This window comes from Centropristis striata, chromosome 20 (assembly GCF_030273125.1).
Source record: "Centropristis striata isolate RG_2023a ecotype Rhode Island chromosome 20, C.striata_1.0, whole genome shotgun sequence".
Taxonomy (NCBI): Eukaryota; Metazoa; Chordata; class Actinopteri; order Perciformes; family Serranidae; genus Centropristis; species Centropristis striata.
In genome coordinates, this window is record NC_081536.1 from 6,231,995 (window position 1) to 6,249,832 (window position 17,838).

Sequence of the window (17,838 nt, forward strand, 5' to 3'; positions counted from 1 at the left end):
ACACTGCACTCTATTAAAGGAAGTTCTGGAAACACAGACATCACTTCAACAGAGTCAGACAGGGTCAGACAGATATGAGCAGTCGATATTTGATGGTAAAAAAAAACAAAAGAGAGCACATCAAAAATGTTCATACTAATCTTAATGATCTAGTTTGTTTTGTAATCTTGAGTTTGGCTAGCCTGATGATTTATTTCTAACCAGCCTGCTTGTGTTTCTTGCCCCATATGTGTTGTTTCTGTACATGACTATGGCTGGGTATCAGTACTGCAATTCAATTTAATTCAATTCATTTCAAAATGTATTGTCATATGCACAATGAAAATCTAGAGTAAGAGAAATAGAATAAAAAAAATTGAATAAAAAAACCCCAATATGTGTAAATATACAAAAAATATACATGAAAATATACAGTTTGGTAAGAAAGAGGCAGGTACAGGTATAAATGGTCATTAAATGGTCGTTAAAGTTTGCTGTGCAGTATGCTGTGCAATAGTGCAAGTCAGATGTGAGGTAACAGTAAGTTGTTGACCAAGAGGTATACTTGATAAGTGATCGGCTGAAATAACCCAGTACCAAAGAGTATCAAAACTTCTCCAGTCATATAATGCCTGCATTGCATCCTATTTGTACCCTGATAAACATAAAGTTATATTTGCATGGTTTTGCTCTGAGCTGATCACAAGCATTCTTCAATTTACTGTGATGTGTGAGTGGCACACTACCGCAGCAGCTCAGCCCATATAGTCTGTGGTGCAGTGAAGTCAAGTGCTGTGTGTTTGATAATAGCTGGCAGTTCAGTGTGCAGAGATGCCACCAAAACATTCAAAACGCTATAGTACTCGCCTGAGGCTTCTGATAATATAAATGCTGTGATGGCATTTTATGCAACTGAATGCTGCCATTGACATGATGCGTGTCTGATGAAGTAGAAAAAAAGTATACATTCAAGTAATCTATCAGTATCTGTATCACTTAAAGGCACTGATGTCATGGCTATTTGTTTTAACAATGCAGACATAATGCATTAGAATACTTTATATATTTGTTACTCCATCTCTGTCAAAGGTGCTTCTAAACAATCCCAAATCCTCCACATCCACACATCACATCTTTTGTATTTATGGTGTAGAAATAGAACACATGGTGGTTTAAAAAGCATGGAGCTCCATTACTTTGAGAGCTCCAGCAGCTATCTTGGCCTCAGTGACTGCACACAGTCCTGACCTCAGCTGTGCGGTTAACACACCTCCAACTCGAAACAAAACTAGGTTATTCCTGAAGGCGTGCCCACGGCTAAGAAAACATAATGTGAATAAGACAACTTTAGATTTGCCAGGAGTCACATTTCTCCCCTTTGCGAGACTCTGTCTCCCCCTCAGCTCAAGACCCTCCACCTTTTTATTTCAACATACTACTAGAATGTGACTCATAGACGCAACAAAGCCTCAGGTAAAGAAGATAGTGCTAGCATGCAACCTCAAGAGCAAGGATTGCAATCTGCTCTTACACGATTCATGGTTAAAAGAGGCAACAATTTGTGCAGAAAAGGCACAAATTGGTGCAAAAAAATTGGGTTTTCTATACTCAGACTTTCTTGAGGGAGGACTCCACCAGCTTAATATGTGTTGCACAAAATCCATGCCAAGCCAAAAAGATATCAGCTTTTCATCAAACTCCAAGATAGTGAACAAATGTTATGCATTACTTCCCAAAACTGGGAAAGTTCAATGTCCTGTCTCCTTTTAACTATAGTTTGGTCTCCACCAACTCCTGAGTGAACTCTCTGGTTCTACTATAGGCGTGTTTCCACTGAGTACTTTTTGAGTACTTTTTGTAAAGCGGCGGACTGTTTTGGCTACGCCCACTAGTTAGTTCCCCTCGGCCTCTGTTCCCATACAGGTTCTCTTGTAGCAGCTAACCAACTGAGTTCAAATTCACTTTGATTTTGACTTTGTGATTTTTCAGCTACAATTTTGGCTGTGACGTCAGTGATGCAACGCTGACAACAGACCAACGCGGCAAGTCCAAACAGTCGAGACATCAACATGGAAGTGGAGGAGTCTTCTCTTCTTTGGCTTCTTGTTCTCGATTCTCTCGTCTCAGTCTGCTCTGCTTATTTCTTCTAAAAATGGCGCTGTTGTGTTGTGGTTGTGTCGAGTTCTACTCACGTCATATCCTGCCTCAACCGTATCCAATCAGCTCAGAAAGTACCTACCAGAGGCAGGAACTTTCTGAGCCGTTAACCTGAGCCGATAACCGGTGAAGTTTAGCGGATCCTCCCTCCCAAGCCACACCCATAGCGGCTCACTAGAGGGAAAAGTACCTAATGGAAATGCACCTTATGTCCACCTGTTTGTTTATAACTTGTCTGTCTGGAGTTTGGTGCTGGGTGAGTAGCGTAGGGTTTTTAGGGGGGTTATTTTGCCTAAAAAGCTGCCTGCCACACCTAAAAACACTGCTGATAAGAGTGGTAACAACTAAAATAGTTGCAGACCCTAAAACCAAATCAATGTGTTAAAAGAACAAAAAACCTCTATAGATCTGAGGGGAACTGCAGAGTGGGTTTGTCACTACATCCTAAACCTTTCACATTAGTAATTCAAGCCAGTGTAAAAAATAAAAATATTAAATTACAGCGGCTTTAGAGTATATATTTTACATTGCTGTGGACCAAACAAACTCTTTTTGAGCCTGTTTGTATGGCCAATGTACTATTTTTACCATTTCATAGAGTGGTGTTGTGTCAGTGGGGACAGCCCAGCATGGAAAAGTCAACACTGCTAACGTCATAACAGGTTGACAAAAATCCAAGACAGATGTTTGAATCCCATGCACAGAGGATCTAAAAAAATGAGCTTTGGATGGGAATCTACGAGGGCTGTGTGTTTTTCCAGCTTAACCCCGCCTCTTCCACTGTACAATATGTGCCTCAGCGGTGGCTGCACAGAGGGAGAGACTGTGGCGAGCCGAGATGGGTTCTCTAAATGGTGTTTCATCAAAATTAAAGAAGCCAACATCAAAAGAGATGTTAAATTTGTTGAAAGAGTTCAGACTGAATCATTTATCTTGCTTGTTTGGACATAAATCCATTAGTGAGATCTGTTTTTAAATGTTTAGCAGGCCTTCGCACTTTTGACTTTTTGTTTACAAAAGTATGAATTCAAGCTATTTCACTGCAAAAACATGGATTTGAAATAAATCCATTAGTGTGTCTTTAGGGGTTCTTGTCATAGCAGCAAAATGGGCGCTTGGTTCGCTAGAATGTATATTATATAATGCTATAAATAAGTAAGCACGCTGTACATGAAGCAACCTCAGCACAGAGCAACTTACTGTGAAATATACAGTGGTACAATTTTTCCGACTGCTGCTCACATTCCTCATTCTGGGCTGGATGTGTTGGCTGTGCTGACAGAGTGATCTGTCCTGCCTCATCACCAGGGGATAAAGTGACTGATATGAGACTAAACACACAATGAACACACACTGACACACACACACACAACTATGGTGCTGCTGAGGGGAACAATAACCAGCAGAGCATCCCAAAGCCAGGCGCAGAGGAAAGGGGGCTGCTCTCTCCACCCCTACATCCCAACCCACCCCCCACCTATTTAAGCAGAGTCTGGCTGCGTTGGCAATAATAAAAGCAGCCGATGATACTCTGGAGGGAAGTTAGGAAGGCCATCTTGAATCCCCTGAGGACAGATTTTACCGTAACACGTGCCCCAGCCTCGCTGGTTAATAACAATAGAGCAGGGTTATTGACAGAAGGTTCAGGATTTGCCACGGAAGCTGCAGACTTTGCGTTCTTCATTTCCTACCGTGAACCCTGAGGAATGCAAAAGCCATAGTAGCGGTTTGCATATGCACTGGGAAAAAAGGGAGTTCAATTTAACAATAGATGAGAGACGAAAAGCTCTTATGAAATATTAAATCGTTCACTGCCTCTGTAAGATCCACAGACAGAAGAGTTGTCTGTACAGACAGAGAGCAGCCCCAAAGGAGTGTGTGTCTGTACAGTATGTGTACATGTGCCTTAGTGTGTGTGTGTGACAAACAGAGATAGATGAAGAGAGTGGCATAAGCTCCACTCCTGGCATCCATGCCAACACTTTTGGCCCCAGATGTGTCTGCTTCACAGACAATGAACACAAACTATAGCAGTCCCATTTATCACTTGGTCCATTTTATTGGCCAATATTGGGCTATTACAGACACATAAAGGGCTGGGCGATATGGTGGTATATATCGTCAAAACAATATAAAAACGTCAATTGTATATATTTTTCTATATTGCTTGTATCGAAAATCCAATGGTTGGACTGCATGACAGCAAAATTGACTTCATTTGGACAAACGTCTGACACGTTTCGATTCTTGCACATGGGAGAGAAGCTGGAGTGAACCAGAGAATAAAGTATACAAACATAGGCTTTACCATGGAGTTATTTCATATACAATAGACTATTTATTCACTGAAATAACTGAAAACATGCTATACTGTGATATTAAACTATGACCAACCTATATTGGGACAAAAGTGCATTGCCCTACACTGTATTTTCCAGATTGTTCATATTCTTTATTTAAATGGCTGATGCTGAATATACACTGATGTTTATTTAGCCATTTATTTCATGTCTATTATTATTTATTTAAGCAGTCACCAATTGACTGATACCAAATATAAAGTAGTGATGTTATTTAGCTATTTATTTTATTTCTATTTATTCTTTATTTAACACCAAACATGATGTTTATTTAGCTATTTATTCTATTTTTATTTATTCTTTATTTAAATAATCAGCAGTTGACTCATGCTGAATATGATGGTTATTTAGATATTTATTTTATTTTTATTTATTCCTTATTTTAATATTCAGCAATGGACTTATACCAAAACATGATGTTAATTTAGGTTGTTTTGTTTTTTTTAATTATTTTGTCAGTCTTCATTTCTATACTTGGTGTATAACGTTTATCAATGTCAAATATTCTTTGCAGAGTCATGTCAGTGAAAAAAAAAAAACATATAGAAAGGTCTATTTTCATGGTCATACACTCACTATATCAGCCACCATAATCAATAAATTCCCTCTCTATAATCAGTATCAGTCTCAATAAGAAACATATTGGTCAGGCTCTAATAAAAACACATTTTTACTCCAATATCCTTCAAATCCAACCAGTTTGGGATGAAATATTCCAAGGGGCTGTGACCCATAATGAATATCAAAGGGCACAAAATATACCCACCATGAAATCCCAACATGTGATCGGTGTTTGGGGGGGGAGGGTGTTCAGAGCTCTTCATCATCCAGACATAACAAGAAGCTCTTAACCCTCCCCTCCATGAATATGTATGGCTGCATTCACTGCCTCCCGCCCCTCTGCCCCGCAACCAGCGTCCCAGACAAAGCACTTCAAACGCGGGCACAAATTGCGGGGGGGAACCCTATCGGCCTCCACCAGGCCCCCCAACCTTGAATAACTAATCCTCAGGGACCTGGGTTTGGAATAATGATCTCTTCTGAACGGTTGAACGGCACGGTGCGGCCTGTTTGTTGTTGGGCAGGTACATAATAATAATACTGATAAACAGTCCAGCCGGAGGGGAGACAATGGTGGCTTCATGGACTGCAGAAGCCATTGTGTTTGTGGACGTAGATGAAGTCTTTGCCGTTACACTCCTGTGTCATATTTCCTGTGATAATCAAACCAATTGATGGCAGACAGGGAGGATGTTTGTTGACTGGCACAATGTATGGCTGCAGTCTGTGTTTCTTTCACGATTCCCATCACTCTTGTTGTTACAGCGTGTATATTTTAGGTCAGTGGCCGTCTCTCCCCGGGCCGACCACTTATCTCATCTGTATATTCTGGTCCTGTGTGCCAGCTGTACAAACACTGTGTGTCTATGAGAGTGTTGCATTGATGTCTGTGAAAGGCTTTAGCTCCTCTTTCAGGGGGTAGACACTGGCAAGCTTCAAACATGAGGCACCACTGCAGTTGTCTGCAGCACTCTGCGAAATCACAGGAAGCGGCTACACAGGCACGTTAGACTTTTCATGTCAGAAGAGAACATTTAGATCTTGAACGCAGGGAGTCGATGACGTACTGTACATGTGATGACGATTATCTGTCCAGCGGGGCTTCTTACGCAATTTATAGCTGAGAATGCAAGAAAGAGAGAGCATAAATTAATCAACTAGTTGTACAAATGTGCACAAATCTCAGAAGCACGTGTAGATCAAGATCAGACTGCCTTGGGTACACATGGCCCCAATAAATTACAAACTATTTCAAGGGTATTCTTGGCTTCGAAAATAGGACAACCGCCTGCGAGCAGACAAAACGCTAACACTGCAATCCTTGTATTATGATTCATCATTCTGGGCATACAGTATAATACAGTATTTGGTCAGCTGTGTGTCCTGATGGTACAGAGCCCACCTGGCTTCAGACAGGTTGCTTGATGAGCTCCCCGGAGGATACAAAGAAATAGTAGGTTGCAGAAAAACTGCCGTAGCTTACTGTTTAAAGACAAGAAACTTAAAGCCCAGACGTGTCTCCTGCCGCTAGCGGATCCCAAGAGTCAGAGGGTTAAGTACGGAAAACTTTCAGAGGGACTGTGGGAGATGAACATGTGGCAGCCAGAGGTTACGGGTGTCCTGCCAGCGCGGGGACTCTGTGGCAAAGTCCTTTTTCTTTGCGGCCAGTCAAATCCACATCAAGAGAACACGCTCCAGAGCCGGACACCGCCTCCAGCCACCAGAGCGCTGTCAGATACATAAACAAACCTACACACTCATATCTGTCAAGAAAATCTTTTTTTTTGGTGATAGAAATCTTTTCAGACAAAATGTAAAAATATCACAAACCCACACATAGAACACTATTCGTCTACACAAGCTGGAGGATCAACGCACAAAGCTTCCACTAAAACACAGGAGGAATATATCAAGCTGCTTAAAATGAGACACTATTAAGGGAGTGTAATGATGACGCATAATGACTTATTACTGTGATTCATTTCTTTCATATGCAGATCTACTCCGGGTGACTTACATGTTCTTTAAGAAATATTAATAGATTCAGCATATGGGAGTTACATGCTTATAAATTGAATATTTGTTTGTTAGAGCCGGACATTTATTGGACAGACGATATATTGGGCTGATATATCCGTATCTATTGCTGTTAAGAGCTGACATAAAAACTTTTTTAACACAACACATAGTGCAAAAAAAGACGCTGGGATCATTTAGAAATGATGTTAGTTATTCCTTTTATTTTTTCTTTCTTTTCTTTTTTAAATGGTCGGCAACTGACTGATACTGAACATTAACAGTACTTGTGTTTATTTAGCATTTTTATTTCATTTTCTCAGTTATCATTCGTAGATTTGGTTGGCAATGTAATCCATTATATGTGCAATTTAAAATAATGTGTGATAATGATGGAGTTAGTTGAACACAACCAATATATCACTTGACCGATATTATCAGCAGATATCGGCCTATCAAAGGCATATTAGTACCGGTCTGTATCAGTTTATATGTTATTCAGTATGAGCTGATATGAAAACTTTTTTTACTCAATATATAATGCAGAATTCTTTGTTTGGCTTGATTTTGAAATGGTGTTAACTATTTACTTAATTCACAAATATTCTTTTCTAAAGTTATTTGCTTAAGAAAGCAGCCTTCTGAGTACTTTTGCACGGTCATAATGGTGCAAAATCAGTGCACGCTCCATATAGAAAAGGTTTATTTATAATCAAGCTCAAAAATCCACGATATCAATGCAACATTGATGATTTGGTGATTTTTGGTGATGGTGATTTTTCCCCCCCTCTAAAATAAGTATTGTAGTGGCCTCAAAATTGCAAGAAAAAACAAAGTAATCGGAATGGAAGAAAATTGTTGCCATTACTGCTCTTTTGGATTTAAACCAGACGCTTTTATTATAGAAAATTGCGCCTATGTAGCTGCTTGCTGTGAGTCATACTGACAAACAATGGTGAACCTCACGACCACATGCCCCAGCAAATTGCTGGGGAATGTTAATATCTCTGCAACGTGCCCCCTGACTCTACCTAATTCATCCTACGCAGCTGGGCGACCTCAGTTATAGGTGGAAACAATCATCTTTTTCTCTTAACAGGACACTATGAATGAGGCCACAGCTGACAACAATGGAGTGTACCTTTTAGATGGTCGCCATGGCAACGGCTGCAGACAGAGCGAGCTAGAGAGAGAGAGAGAGAGAGAGAGAGAGAGAGGGTGCAGGTCCACAGCTCTGCGCAGTGTGGATCTCTACACTAGTGCTCCACTTTTTCTTTCTACATGTTACCTTTACATCCAGCCTGCACAAGAAGACAGACTGTTTGAACTGGAACTATCTGCTCACTATCACCCTCAACGTTTCAGTGCCACTCTCCCATATGACAAGCCAGAAGCTTTGTTCCAACAGACATTTACATAAAGCCTGACGCTGCCAAATTAAGCAGACTCCAACCAGAGCATCAGCTGCTGAAGAGTACTGAGAAGGGCGTAGCACGTTCAAGTCTTTAACTCGAGAGAACATGTTGATGTATCATAGATGCACATTTATACTGTGTCATGAGTCATGCTTCTTGCAAGAAACACACACCCACATGAAGAAAACCATCCCGCGATTATATCCATGCATCTAAAAATACTCACATCAGAGACTGAGAAAAATTCCCTCAAACTAAATGTGATTTAAACAGCAAGACACAGCAGTGCAAATCCAACTGGACATGCTGCACATCTACACACACACACACTGCAGACAGTCAACAACACAGCAAGAGAAACAGATCAGATAAAGACACACTCATGACACACACACACACACACTCTGTGACCACGACTGCTGGGATTACCTTTTTCTTTGACCATGACCATTGGAATTGAGGTAAATCTGCACCAGAAAAGGCTCCGGGTATCGATCAGCTGTAACACAGGAGCTGCTAGTTCCTTTTTTTAGTCAAGACTGGAGAGCAGAAAACAGAGCCGAGACACCACAGAGAGAGAGAGAGGGAGAGAGAGAGAGAGAGAGGGAGAGGTGTAGGCGCTGCTAAGCTCTCCTCCCGAAAAACACCGCTGCCGCTACAGCGTGGGGTTTGCCTCCTGACTGCCTGTTTTCCTCCCATCCCTCTCCTCGTCCTCCTCCTCCTCCTCTGCCCACTCCTCCTCCTCCTCCTCCTCCTCCCTCTTCCCCTCCTGCTCCCTCTCTCAGCCCCTCTGTTGTGTCAGCCGCCTCCTCATTGCAGCAACCAGGTGGCTGCTGCTGCTGCTGCTGCTTCTGTGTGACCAAAACAGTAACCCCCAATCCCCAAAAAGGACCCACTTAAGAACATACACTATAGTAATAATGCAAAAAAAGAGAAAAAACACATGGCAGGACACACAAAAGATACACTCTGACTACAGACCACTATGGTATATAAAGAAAATATGTTACATCAGGCTGTTTTTCCAGGTGTAATATATTTGCTGTGTTCCAAATCTCATACTTTTTCTTATTTGCTTTTAGTACGTACTGCAGCTGCCCTTACAAATGATGTACTTTTGCCTGCAGTGTGCATATAATTGGAACCTGTCTTAGCATTGCACCTTGAACTTTGACCCTCTTGATAATATATGCTGCTCAGAGGATTGAGTCAGAATAGCCAGAAAAGTAAAGCAGTAGGACATCCTGTGATTTTTACTGGGCAAACTGCATTTAAAATAAATAAAATTTAAAATAATGCATTGGGACATACTGATATAATAAATAGTATGGTTGTATAGTAATTTGAAGGCACCTCTTTTCCTCATTACACTTCACTTCAATTGTAAACTGTGCTATGATGTGAATTTATGACAGCCTAAAAATAAAAAAAATTCATCTGAACTCTTTATCATGAATAAAACGTTTTTTAAAAATGAATTTTGCTGGGAATAACCCTTCGCCACACACCTTTACAAAGACTTTCTACCACTCCAACAGTGCATCAGGCAAGATCAATTACTCTTTTCAGTGCAATAATTAGCCTGCTGGGCTAAAAGATTGGTTCAATTCAACAAAAATTAGTGTATTTGACACGTATGAAAAAAACATGTACTTAAAAGCCTGAAAATCGTAAAAAGCAACGGAGTAGAAGACTGACTTGTTCTGGAAATGTTTTTTCCTGACGGTAACTGGAGCTGGTTATAGCACCAAAATGAATAATTAACCCTAAATAAAAGATGTATTAAACACATTATCCACACTTCACATAATTTTGTATAATAGTATCCAGACTACAGGGTTGAAAGATGGATAATATCTAACCAGATCCAATCAACACTTAATAATGATCACACCGCGTACTGTATGAGGGCTGCATGCAAAGGCAAGGGGCCATTTAGGGTCGTAGGTCAGACTTACCATGATCTCCAGCATGAGCTTTGTATTATCATCTTTAGTGGATCTTCTAAGATCCAATTACAGAGAGCACGGGAAAGCACGTTCCTGGCTGAGCCTGGAGAAGACACAAGCTCTTACATCGTCTTCCACGGAAATAACCACATGGAAGTTTGACATTTCTTGTCAGCTCTACTCTAGAAAATGAACTCATACAGACAGCAATGTGTGCAAATTAAAGACACCATGTCAGGATTAAGGAAGGATTCAAATCAGGGATGGGTCCAAACGTTTTTATACTTTATTAGTAATGTCACAGAATTGTTAAAATGTATAATATTTGCTGATGATACACATTTATTTTATTCTATAACATTTTGTTTGTCATTTAAAGAGACCTCCTCAAACTTGGTTTGATGGTAAAAAAAAAATGGTCTCTTAATATAAAGAAAACTAAATTTATGTTTTTTGGGAATTAAACATTTATGGGATATTGAATTAAAAATGTATGATGATGTATGAGAGAATCCCTTTGGGTTTTGATTGATCATAAATTAACAAGGGGACAATATATTGACTAATACTTCCTGATATATCATACTGTTTAGAACTGTGGGGATCAACCTTTAACCTTTCAAATTAATATAAATTCAATAGTCTTATTACAAAAAATGAGCTCTACGTAATAATATTAAGGCTGGTTACAACGCACAACTTATTCATTTTTTAGATTTAGATTTATAAAATCTGATGCTATGAAATGTAAGGATTTGGTATATTAAAAATAAAGCAAAACAAAGTCACTTACATATGTGTACAAAGGGTCTCTTTAATGCATGAGTGTAAATATGATTTGAGAGATGCTTGTAAGTTCAAGGTACAAAAAACAAAAAACAATTTAAAGATTTTAGGGTTAAATAATGGAACAATGTGAACATAACTTTGAAAAGGTTTTGGTTTATAAAGCTATTTTTAAGGCTTTCAAGTGAAAATGGTTTCTTATTTTATTATATTTTTTATTTCTGGAGGCAGCTTAATGTATAAGAATGTTGCATAGGCATATCCAGTATAGCATAAAGTAATAGACAACCTATGCATCACTATCAATGCTTTGCAATACTATTTCACTCAAGCCTGACTAACAGTGCTCTGCAATATAACGATTTAATAAAGTTTCTTATTTGCCTCCAGGGGAGCAAATAAAATCCACTGCAACCCAGCAAAGACATAGCAGGGGACCAGTCCAATGTCTGCAGACACAGAAAAAGAAAATCTGATTTCAGAAGTAACTCAGCCGTGTCACTTCAGCAGCAATTAGGGACCACACGGTCACGGATCCATCTGGCCCATGCTGGAGCCTGGCTGTACCTCTCTGCTGAGGGGGAGGAACAGTTTTGCCTCAGCACCACCTCTGTAATCGCTGATGCAGCCAGCACATTATGCATTCATAATGCATCGCTCCACTGCAGTGTCTACCGCGCCACCTGCTGGATATCCGACAACGTGCATCCGTTTCCACAGGGGCGTTTTCTTCCCGTCGGGCACTGGAGACATGCCAGTGAAGCAAAAATAGTTAGCGGATATTTCTCCTGCACTCCACCCTTTTTTATTATGAAGGGAGAGAAATTTTATGTAATGAGTTTGTGATGACCAGGAGTGGCTTTTTTTAAGAGCTGTTTCCCAAATGCTGGCTGGTGAAAAACCATCTCCTTTAAGTAGAATAGAGGTCTCCAGTGCGCTAAATACAACACAAAGAGTGTCCTGTTATTGTGTCTTCTCATAATAGACCTATTATCACTTCACCTCTGTTAGTAATCTCTGCAGGAGCTGCGGGACATTCATGCTACATAAGGCTCGCCAAGAGCATCTCCTGAGGAGAAAAGCCTATTATCCATGGATGGAAGGTTATTTGGCTCACCCATGGATCATCCATGTCTGGCTGTCCATTAACAACCTGTACCAGGACTAGACACCACGCAGCCTTCACTTTACATTTACCTTTATAAACTATTGCCTTGAGTGGAGAAGCCAGACAGAGGTCACATTTACAGTAAACAACAGTGGTTTGTGTGGATATACTGCACAGTTATCCCTGGGATTAAAATTAGGATTACAAGCACTGCACAGACACACACACACACACACACACGCTTGCATGCAGAACATGCAATGCACACTCTCTGCACTGCACGGTGATTTGCATGCACATAGTGTGACAGATAGAAAGTACTACTAACCAGGATGAACCCCTCAACTCTTCTGGATTATAGGCAGACTCGCCTTTCTATCTCTGGATAATGACAAGCACTTCAGCAGCTTGTTTCTATTTTAAAATGGGTTACAAAACAGCGAGCACCTTTTTGAACAGCAATCCTGTGCAACCTTCTTCAAAGTGAATTTCACCCATGCTACATTAACATTCCTGTGCTGCAGCTACACAGAAATATGTTTTCACCACAACATTCTTTCTTTTTGTGAGCATTTCCACAATTGACAAACACACAAAAAAAAACACATTTCCCACTCTACAATCCACAGGAAGCTTCAAGGCTGCTGACTTTTTCTCATGTTTCTTTGAGGTAACGTCAAAAACAGTGACCTCTGGATAACATCATTGTTATCACTGGATCCCTGAAACACAATGCTTCAGCTTTGCAGGGCTGACAGTTAAACACTAGAGAGGTTTCAGAAAAGGTTAAGTCTGAAAGGCTGAATAAAACGAGGATCACTGGCACAATTTTATTTGACAGAAAAGTCATGGAAGACTTTAAAAAATATCCAAGCAGCAGTCAAATGACCCAGGCTTGGCCTCTTAGCAGCTATTGACTGTCACTGTCACTTTTTGATTGATTTTAGATGCTAACATGAGCCTTGACCTCTGTGATCTTTGATCTCGGGTCAGTTTGCAGACACAAAGCTTTCTTGAACCTGAGATTTTAGTCGAAATGAAACTCCAAAACTGCAGTCTGTGATATGTGCAAAAAACTAAGTACCAAGCAATGATGATTTTACTACTGCGCTTGGCATGCAGTCAGAGAATACATAAGGTCGGGAAAATCTCGATTTGTCCTCATGCCCATGTTGTAATCCTAATGTAAGCCACCATGTTGCTTCCCCATGTACTGTTGCTTGGCAAAATGCAGCAGGTCTGCTGCCCTTGCATATGATGGGTTCGCCTTATATAACGGTGGAGAGGACGGTGATTAATTTTCTGACTTTTTCAACATTTGCTGCAACACTTTTTGGCGTCGAGGAGCCGCGGTTGTGTAAGGGAGCGCTCACACATACACACAGGTCAGCCTCAGGAGGTGTAATCACTCACTGTCATCCAATTAAAATGAAGTAATCTGTGAGCAACAACTAATCAATTCACTTTCAAACACCTACTCGCAAACAGAATGCAAAGCAGAGCGGCCAACAAACAACTGTTGAAGGTGGGAAAGCATGGAGGAGGAAAGAGACGGAGGAAACTAAATTACATGTAACTTCTGGTAAAAGTGTCTAAAATTAGAACAATGTGCTTCCTGTAAATCCATACATTTTTAAATTATAATGTTCAATTTTTATGCTGGAATGAAAATATATCTTTTATATGTGGATATTGCACTAAATTCGCTCCTATATGACCAAGCAAAGGTATTCAAAAGGCTGCTTTCTTAAAGAAATATCTTTTTTTAAAGAATATTTAACATTATTCATACAATGATTTATACTTTATCCAATTCAAGAAAGAAACACTGAGACAATAAAGAATAAATCAAATGAAATGAATGGCTAAATTAACATCAGTACTGTATGTTCAGTATCAGTGAATTACTGACCATTTAAATAAAAAAATTAAAAAGAAAAGCTAAATCACCAGCTGTACTGTATGTTAAGGATCAAGCAATTGCTGTACATTTAAATAAATTAAAATAAAAAATAAAATAAATGCTAAATGATATCATATGCTTGGTGTCAGCCAATTGCTGACCATTTAAATAAATAAAAATAAAAATAAAAAAAGCTAAATCAACAGCTGTACTGTATGTTCAGGATCAATCAATTGCTGTCCATTTAAACAAATTAAAATTAAAAAAATAAAGCTGAATAGTACCATATGTTTGGTATAAGCCAATGATATTATATTAAGAATTATTGTTAGAAATGGGAAAATATACATGCTGATACCAACAGATACGACATGTCTGTGATAGGCTAACTGATTAACCAGTCAGGCTCTACATTTCCATCATTGATTAAGCAATCATCATTAAAGCCGACTGGTGCTGCGGTTAGGATGGATGGCTCTAATGGGAGATGGGTGAATGAATGGATGTTTTATTTCTCTTGTCCTACCTGTAGCAACCTCGTTCAGCCTCTCACTCAGATAATATTCATTTGGGTCGAGGTAGGGCATCTGCTCCATGTATTGTTTAGGAATGAGGTACAGGACCTCAGCCACGTGCCCATCCTCTATGATGGACATGCGCTTCACCGAGCTCTTGCGCTTCACCCGGACCCGGTCGACATTCTGGCTGCGGCTGGAGCTGCACAGCTTGCCCAGGCTGTTGAGATTGGGCAGGGTGGGCATGGCGCCCTGCTGCCCCTTAGCTGTCCCACACAGTAGGGTAAAGCACTGCTGGTTGATGCCGGCCAGGGTCGGACTCAGACCTGCTCCAACATCCAGTCGCCTTTGGACATCAGGAACATTGGAACATGTACAGAGAGGCACAAAACGGGAACAAAGATGCCAAAGCTTGGCTGCTCATCATAAAATCATGGCAATATCCGAGTGAAGCCTCCAGTGGAAACTCCTCCTGTTAGGATCCCTCCACCTGTCACTTCAGATCTGCAGTGGATGTAGAATGTGAAGCGCTGGTGATGTCCACCTTGAGGTGGGGACACCAAACAGCAGGCTGCATGTATGACAAAGCACTCTGCTGCAGGTAACGCAGAGTGAGAAACAGGGAAAGAAGCTTACACTATGAGTGTCTTCAGCCCAACCAGCCTAGGGCCTTAAGCAGCTTAGAGCTGACGTCGAGCCTATGATTATCTTCTGGGTGGGGTTAGGTAGCTCATCAGGTCGGCCCAGTGTCTGGTGGGAGACTCAATACCTAATATGACTCATGTGCATTCCAATTACTGCTCAGCTATCACATCTGTCCAATGAAGAGCGGAGATGCTGCCAAAACCAAACACATCATTTTTTTTTTTGTGCTACATTTTTGGTTACAGTATGATATTAAACAACAAGATCCTTTTTGCAAAAAGCATTTTAGACGCATCTAGATTACACTCATGAAGTCTGTTTTTGTGCGTTTGTGCTTTACATTAACCAAATGGATGCATATCTGTGTGCAGCATCACACTGATCCAAGACATACTTTCAGGGTAAATTGCCTTTGGGTGTCTGCCAGTTCTCTACAAGGTCAACACACAGCAAGGTCATTCCCCCAGCCAACAATGCACAAACCCACTGTTTATTATCAGCAGGATCCTTCACAATAAAAGACACTGCAACTACATCAGCGCTGAAGTGGAAAATGCCAGCAGTGGATCTCTGTTATCCGCTGAAATCATCGGGTATAGGATTTTGGAAGATAAGAAGGCATGTTCTTAGTTTTTAATCATCTAATGTTGTGGCGAAATTTGATTCTGCAAAGACTTCCAGAGGGCTATTTCTTGACAAGCCAAATCCATAACATCTAGCTATTGAGGGTTTTTTTTTACAGACACTCTGTCTTGAGCCAAAAGCTGCATTCACCTTCCTTGGAAATGTGAGTTCAGCATGAGGTAAATTTTGAGTCATAAACATGTCCTGGTGGGAGGTTAAAAGGTGGATGACGCACCGAGGGGGGAGGGGTCTCATAAAACTCTACAAAAGCAAGATAATCCCTAACCAGTGTTGTGATATCTTCTAAACCAACTTTTTAAAACGGTGCTGCTAAGACAAGAAGTCTCGTACGTACATAAACACAAAGAAAGGGAAACTTCTGTGACATCTAACATTAATCAAACAGATTAGGCTAATCACAGCTATCTGATTTTTCCATTGAAAGTAAAAAAAAACAGAAGGAAATGATGAGAAGCACAGCAGACAATGACAGAGCACAAAATATCCTTTTGGTCTGGAAATATCGGGCTTGGCCTGCACTTCAAATTTAATGATTTCTTCTTCGTCTGAGAGTGTGCACAGTTAGAAACAGGACTGCTGTCTGAGTTAACTACTATTTACGTCTGCACAGTTTCACTAATTTGACTTAAATCAGGTTCTGCCTACAAGCACAACTTCAACCTGCCATTCAGAGAGGCTTTCCAGAGCAAGGATAAAGTGATAGAGAGTTATAAGATGCACACTCTTCCACCCACACATGCAGACACATGGACCCCAGGGTAGCTAAGGACATGCTATTCTGCTGCAGTGAGGCACTGCCCTCCAACTGTCATCCACTGTGTGGTTGCTTTGACACAACTGCCCACACACTCGCAGATCAACGCATACATGCATACATGTACACAAGACTGCACACGGAAAAAAAAAAATCAGCATCGCAGTTGCATAGCCTCTGCTGTTGCTGCATCCTGCTCCACACTAGAACAAAAACACACACCCCTTCCTCCTCTCTATCTGTTTCCCCCCGTCTTACCATCCAGTCCGAAGCAGGAGGTGATTTTTTGGGCGTAGTTGCAGAGCCCGTCGTAGCCAGGCTCCTGCCACGCTTCATCCCTCTCCCCCATCTCTACACACTCCCACACACACCGACCCGTCCGGCAGCGCTTTCACTCCTTCCCCTGCTCATCTATTATTCAGCCTTTTGCCAGGACACATGCATGCGCGCGCACACCAGCCCCCATATTGGCACATATAGTATACACACACACATACACACACACAAAGAGAGATAGGGAAAAGTGCTGATGCAGAGGGTCGTGCTGCTGGAGCACGACCAGCTCTCTCCAGTGGTCGGAATAAGGATGAGGCATCAGATTAAGTTACTGCAGAATAGAGCAGTGCCTCTCTGTTCTATCCACCATTGATCATCCGGATTACACTGCAGTGTAACAGGTACGGTGGGCAGGATGTGCTAACCCTGCTTAAGGAAAGGGCGGGGCGGAGGAGGGGGTCAGAGCAGGGCAAAACTGAGCTGTACCAGGGAGGACTTTCTTTGCTGCAAGTCACTTAAAGCTATCCAGACATCAACATGTAATCATTACTGTCAGAGCTGAAAACACACTCAAGACGGGACTTAAGCAGGGAAGCAGTAAAGTAATCCCCACCTAACCATTTAGGCTGACATAACTCCTTATGACAAGCACAACTAATAATAAATAGCACTGATTTAAATAGTTAAAGGTATACTATGAAGGATTTTGCAGAAAAACTACAGCAATGGCAGACACTGGGGATGCAGCTAACGACTATTTTGATAGTCG

At 40.9% G+C, this 17,838-nt stretch overlaps 1 protein-coding gene across 2 annotated transcripts in view; it reads right to left on the reverse strand.

Moving 5' to 3' along the window:
* ablim1a (actin binding LIM protein 1a) overlaps positions 1-17,151 on the reverse strand; it is a 49,791-nt gene extending 32,640 nt beyond the window's left edge. For both annotated transcript variants that reach the window (XM_059359692.1, XM_059359691.1), the window contains exon 1: positions 17,052-17,151. In XM_059359692.1, the coding sequence (XP_059215675.1) occupies positions 17,052-17,142 (91 nt within the window). In that variant the 5' untranslated portion in view covers positions 17,143-17,151. The remainder of the gene's footprint in view (positions 1-17,051) is intronic.
* Between the last annotated feature and the right edge of the window lie 687 nt (positions 17,152-17,838).